Below are 6,422 nucleotides of genomic sequence, written 5' to 3'. Positions count from 1 at the left end.
CCATCCTGTGAATGAACTGTGGAGAGGGGTTCAGTCACTCGAACAGACATTACTAATGCTTCCCTTTACCTTTAGGGGAATTCTGCATTTAATTCGTGGTCCTTCAGGCATGCAGCTCATGGAGTAAAAACACTATGGAGTGTGTAACCCCTTACCACTGGGATATAGGAGGCAGAAATTGCTGAACAGTGATTATGACCACTATTGCTAATAACTGTTTTCTAGCAACCACTGCTTGGTAATTAATTTTATCAGAGACAGAACGGATCCAAGAGTAGGATCAAGACAGTAGAAATTTTTCCATTTGGCTTACTGGGATTAATATCACATTTATTAGAACAAAGAGAGGTCATTGTTTTTTGGCAGGAGGGGATTATCTCACTGCTTGAAGTTAGTTAATGTTTAAGTCTAAAAATACATTTGCAAAAGGACAGAAATTTGTAGTATATCATTCATAATAAAGAGCTTTACTAAACTATTGTGGATTGTTTGGTACAGATGGAAATTCTAGTTTAAGAGAACAGCAAATCCATGTGATTTGCAGCCTTTTTAATGGAATGATTGCATAATGTCTATAAAATGAGTAATTTCTCTTCTAGGACTTTATGGAGATTTGGATACTCTGCCAGACTACTGAAAACTAATCATTTTAGGACAGCTGCATCGAATACATCATTTCCAGCGGTTTGGATGCTATTGGCGCAATATTCTGGCAGAATACCTGGGCTTTTTGTAGTAGTTAAAAAAAATAGTTTTTTTACAATGCCTGAAACTCTGGAGGATAAAGCTAATCTAGAACTGTATTCACCGCATCCTGGAGTGCGTGGGATGACACTACTCAACAGAGAAGCTTTTAAAAGGACAGTTGTTGTTCCAGTTCTTAAAGTCAAGAAAGAAATTGTAAATGCTTTGCTGAAGTCCCTAAAACATACAGTACTACAGCGTCCTGGTCTAAAGCGAGTGGTTGAGGATCCAGAAGATGAGGACAATAGACTCGTTATTCTGGATCCTCATAAAATACCAGAATTCTCATTGGGAGAATCAGAGCAAGAGGTATTAAAACAGCTTAATGTTCGTCCCGAGGTGTCCAAGTATAACTTGGAGCTGACTTACGAGAATTTCAAGTCGGAGGAGATCCTACGAGCAGTCCTTCCTGAAGGTCAAGAAGTCACCTCTGGATTTAGCCGTGTTGGTCACATAGCTCATTTGAATCTTAGAGATCACCAGCTACCGTACAGACATTTGATTGGTAGGTAAAACAACTCTTCTCAAAAAAGTAATTTGTATATTTTGTATAGTGTTAAAAAGATATTTTAACAATTATTCTACTGATAAATTATTACTCGTACAAAGGAAACTTTTGAGTGCTTTTCATTGCTTTGTATTTTGACTTTAAATAGCCTTGTGCTGATGCTGTAGCTGTTCGCAGATGGCACAGTTCTCTTACAGTAACTGTGGTCTCACTTCACTGAGCATTGTGTCAGGGTAAAGTATGTGCCTTAGAAAGATGTCACATCTGCAATTCTGAATCGTTAGAGGAAGGTTGTTCTCATACATGATTACTTTTGTTAATTTAACTGTAAAAATACCGTTTGTATCTCTTGGAGAACATTACAAGGTTGTAGTCCCTTAACTAGAATATCTTTTGCCCTCTCTTTCAGGCCAGGTTATAATTGACAAGAATCCAGGAATCACCTGTGTAGTGAATAAAACCAGTATTATTGACAGCACATACAGAAATTTTCAAATGGAAGTGCTCGCTGGAGAGAGCAACCTGGTAACCAAGGTACAGATTTTTTCCCCATTATTTTAAATTTAATATACTAAAACCCAAAGGCATCTGCTGCAAAGATCTGATGAAGAGATGCTATTAAGACCATTCCTTTGCCCAGTGCCCTTCCTGACACCTGTTTTAGAGTGTGAGAGTTGGCAGTTCTACATTCGTTTGTCCTGGTCTGCCAAAAGCAAACTCGCAACCATAGAGATGATGAAGATATGTGAGGTATCTTACAGAGATACCAATTACAAACTTGTAGTGAGGGGTGTTTCTCACTCTAAAGCCAAAATGTTTAGTGGATTTGATCTAAGACAATGCTATTTCTTATTTTCACCAAGCCTTGTACAGTGGCTGGTATAGAACGTAAGACTTTTAAAATCTCACTAGCTTTGCAACTTAGGCAAGATTTTGCCTATGCCTTTTTCCTTTTCTGTCAGCAGCAAGACGAACCTCATCTCTCTTTTGTTTTGACATTCTTCAGGTGTAAAGCACTATGTAACTGCCAAGTATTCTTCACATAGGGTTTCTTGTCTTCTGGAAACTTGGCCGCTGGTTCAACCAAAAATATTTTTCCTGTTAGCAGTTTTATACTTTTGGCAGAGAAGAAATTAGATTAACAAATAAAAAAGTTGAATACCTTGGTAGAACATCCTGCATATGCACAGAGAAGGCATTTGAATTGTCAAGGCAGAAGTGACAATCAAATGTTATGCAGATGGTATTAGCTCATTAAGCACGCATCTAGCAGACCACGGAGCTGCACACCGAGGAGTGCAGTTACACGTCAGTATGTTTCTTGCTGGCAAAGCAAATGATGCAGTGATTTGGATTCAAAGGTGCTTTACTTCGGAGTCACACAATTCAAGTGTGGTGATGCAAAGTGAGCATTATCTTGCATCCCGCTCTCATCTGAATAAATACTGTTTCTTTTTAGGTCTGTTCTTAAGATAGTGGTCATCCCAAACTGTGGGTTTGGATCAGTTTCCAGACTCTGTCACCTTGAGAGATAAAATACAGTATTTTTTCAAACTGCAGAATTGGCTCCCAGTGGCTTTGAATTTGGCTGACTGTTGCCATTCTTGTGCTGTATCATTCTCAGACGCTTATTTACTATGTGGACTCTGCTAAAGGAGGGTTTGAGGCATCTTCCCAAGGTCTGCTTTCAATAAAGGAGTTGTCAGCTAGCCACGAAGCTCTTGAAAAGCCTCAGATATTTTTTATTTATGGTCATTTTAAGTTGCTGCTTTATTTCCACCTTGTGATTGAGACATGCATAAGCCAGCCATCTGGATTGACAGTTGGAACATTCCTCATGGCTATTTCTGATGAGTAGATCTGTTTATACAAGATTCACGTGTACTACTAATGGGCCAAATGTCAATGTACGTGTTACCTTTTGATAAAGCACCTTGGTTTTTAGCTGTCTTAATTACTTATAATGCTTAAACATGCCCGCAATTTGAACACAGAGGCTTAAGCAAATGTTTTGGACTTTCAGGTCAAAGAAAATAATATTGCGTATGAATTGGACTTTTCTAAAGTCTACTGGAACCCACGTCTTTCTACGGAACATGGCCGTATCGTTCAGCTTTTAAAGCCCGGTGATGTCCTTTTCGATGTCTTTGCTGGGATTGGACCTTTTGCTATTCCAGCAGCAAAGAAAAAGTGCCACGTATTTGCAAATGACCTCAATCCTGAATCCTACAACTGGCTCCTGCACAACTGCAAACTAAACAAAGTAGACAACAAAATAAAAGCATTCAATATGGATGGCAGGGACTTCCTCCTGGGGCCAGTAAGAGAAGAACTAAGTAAAGAGCTCCCAGAACAGAGAAAGTCTTTCCATATAGTCATGAATTTGCCAGCTTTGGCTATTGAATTTCTAGCTGTTTTCAGGCATCTCTTAGTTGGGGAGTCATGTGGTGCTGCTGGCCTTCCCACGGTACATTGCTATGGTTTCTCCAAACATGACGACCCAGCCAAAGATATTCAAGAACGAGCTGAAGCTTCGCTGGGAACCTCCTTGGATGGACGCTGTTCTACTTACCTGGTTAGAAATGTTGCACCAAACAAGGAGATGCTGTGCATTAGTTTCCAGATTCCAGCGGACGTGCTGTACAAGAGGCCCTGCCCAGATGAAGGTAAGGAACAAGCCTCCTACGTGGCACTTGGATTTCAGGCTACACCTTTTGCTGTCTCAGGCTGGTCCCACCTTGTCAGCCCCATGGGCCGCTTCAGCCATGTGACAAGTGATTGTGTACTGCGGTGTGACGCGGAGGTAGCCGGCAGGACTGAGCACCTGCACGTGTGCAGCAGCTGCAGGGCTTCGCGCACGCTCGGTAACAGCAGTCCGCTCCTCTGATCCCGGCATGAGCCTCCACGGGAAAAATGGTGGACTGGATAGGATCATCCCACATGCATTAAACCAGACCTTTATGCCTTAGATTGCGTCCTGAGGGAGTAGATGTTTCTGTTAGATAAATGCTTAAGAACTAGAGCTTCATTTTCACCCAGGGTAGAATGGTGTACTTCCAAGTGACTGGTCCCAGTTCTGACCTTCTCCCTTATGCTTGCACAGACTCAGTTCAGGCCTGGAGTCACTACATCAGCATAATCAGGTTCTGTACAATTTAATTGAGAAATAGATATCCTTAGAGATCTTTAATACTGAATCTGATTATTTCTTTTTTTGGTAATTGGTCATTTGTTTCTTGAAATCCTTGAGAAAGCTGGTTGGTTTCAGTGATCTTGGGCTTTGCACTACATGGCAAGGGGGAAGAGGGGGGAGGCTTTCAGTCTGCAGTTACATGAACTGGAGGAAAGGAGGTTGTGATAAAGCTTTAATGGCACGAAACTTATTTTTACGCTGTTGTTGAGTAGCACTGAGATGTAGGTCAAAATGTAGCTCAATACAGGTTTTTTGAAAGTCCTTTTTGGCATTTAGTAAAGACCCCCCCATTATGGCTGTAACGGTTTTCATTTGTGACTGTTAATCCTCATTTTAACTCTCATCTCTTCCTGTTAAATCCCTTAAGTATTACATGGCTTGTGGTTTAGTTCAGTCTGTTTACTGTACATTAAATAACTTTTTCTAACTTTCTTCCAGCAAAACCAGCCTCTAAACGTCTGTGTACCAGCAAAGATTTTTCTGAAGAAAAATTACTGAGTTGAAGACTAGAATTATGGTAACTACCTTAGTAGTTTATGTAAGGTATACTTAGGTTACCTTTGGTTTACCCCTTGGATTATTTGAAGCATACCTGTGTTACCTCCCTCAGGTGCCAAGATGCGTAATGCGTGTTGCAACTTTCTTTTGTGAGCCATGCTTCCTGCATTTACCTTTTTTTTTTTTTTTTTTTAAATTGTGGGATCAATAAGCAGATTGAAATTGTTGTTACTACAAAAAAAATAAAACTTTGCTTTTTTGTAATAAATGTGTTTTGGTACTTTCCTGCTGTCTGTTGTTTCACACCCTGTGGTAATTCAGTGACACGGACTGGGATAGTTTTCTGCTGTGTCATTTTGATAATGTGCAGTTTGTGGTGAAAACAGATTTTTATATTTTGTCAGGTCTAGCAAGATGACTTGTATAACCCTTGCACTGGATTCTCTCTCACAAATGGATTTGGTGTTTAAGGATATTGTATTACTGTTAGCAGATGCACAAACAGCTCTTGTGAAAGACAGGTAACCTTTCAAAAACTTAACCCAAGATACAAAAAGGCCCAAATACCCATATATGCTTGTTCCTAGGCTTTTGAGTAATAAATGCTTTTTAACAGTGAGATTTAGGTAGGAATTAGTTGACTGCTACCTTAGTGTTTGCCCACTGTTAAAGCAGGAAAGACTCATACCATCTGCACGTCTGCAGATTAAATACATGCTTGTGTTGAAGTGCTCGACTGAAAACCAGTACCTGCCTGAACAGTCCTCTCGTCCTCCTGTGGCTTTTGTGCCTCTGCTGCCTCCCCGCTCTCCCCCTACCTCCGACTGCTCTGCTCCAGGCCCTGGGTGATCGCTCTGACTGGCTGCTTGTATTCAGCAGGGATTTGAAAAGCCTCTGCCTTTGGTTTCCTTTTCTTACCCATCCAAACTATTGTTGGGCAACGTCAACCACAAATAGTTTATTTGGACAGAGAACTCAGATCACCTCTCAGTTTCAGATCTTTTCCTTCAGTCCAAGCTCGGAGCTCACACCAAGCAACTCAGTTACCAGATGTCCGTCACCCTCCCTGGCTCTGCAACCTGATGTCTTGGTTCTCACCCAAACAACCGCTAAGGCCTGTGGATTTGTTTCGCTCGTGGCTCTATGTTACAGCCTTTCCCTTGGCTACACAGCCAGGGCTTTTGAGCAAGCCTTTGCAGCTTGGTTACTGCTGGATTGCATTTATCAAACCAGGGAAAAAATCATCATGACTCACGCATACTATCTTGAAAGCTGCTGTACAGATTCCTTCCCTGGCCTGCCACTCCAGCCCGAGCATTCCTCCACTGGCCTTTAAAAAGGTTAAAGCTGTTGAGATGGATACCAATTTGTCCTCGCTGTCAACGACAGGCGCATCATATCCTCTCCCTGCCAGTCACTGCTCCTCTAAGAGCAAGCTCTGGACTCTTGCCTCCAGCCTGCGATGCTCTCTCTGCTGTC

The 6,422-nt window shown here is 41.4% G+C and overlaps 1 protein-coding gene across 1 annotated transcript; it reads left to right on the top strand.

Annotated features, from left to right (window-relative positions):
- Positions 1–579: 579 nt before the first annotated feature.
- Positions 580–4,948, top strand: TRMT5 (tRNA methyltransferase 5). The gene is made up of 4 exons (XM_009710350.1): positions 580–1,249; positions 1,662–1,786; positions 3,276–3,918; positions 4,884–4,948. Exons 1-4 carry the CDS (start codon positions 580–582, stop codon positions 4,946–4,948), a joined length of 1,503 nt encoding a protein of 500 aa, XP_009708652.1.
- Positions 4,949–6,422: the final 1,474 nt, after the last annotated feature.

Source organism: Cariama cristata, unplaced genomic scaffold (assembly GCF_000690535.1).
Source record: "Cariama cristata isolate BGI_N322 unplaced genomic scaffold, ASM69053v1 scaffold16841, whole genome shotgun sequence".
NCBI classification, from domain to species: domain Eukaryota; kingdom Metazoa; phylum Chordata; class Aves; order Cariamiformes; family Cariamidae; genus Cariama; species Cariama cristata.
This window is presented reverse-complemented; position numbering and strand designations above follow the sequence as displayed.

What these genes read in the sequence shown, in the direction of transcription:
- TRMT5 (XM_009710350.1), top strand. Translation starts at nt 580, where the DNA reads ATGAGTAATTTCTCTTCTAGGACTTTATGGAGATTTGGATACTCTGCC. An exon ending in ACCGTACAGACATTTGATTG is followed by an intron (nt 1,250 to 1,661) that starts GTAGGTAAAACA and finishes CCTCTCTTTCAG; the next exon opens with GCCAGGTTATAATTGACAAG. An exon ending in AGAGCAACCTGGTAACCAAG is followed by an intron (nt 1,787 to 3,275) that starts GTACAGATTTTT and finishes TTGGACTTTCAG; the next exon opens with GTCAAAGAAAATAATATTGC.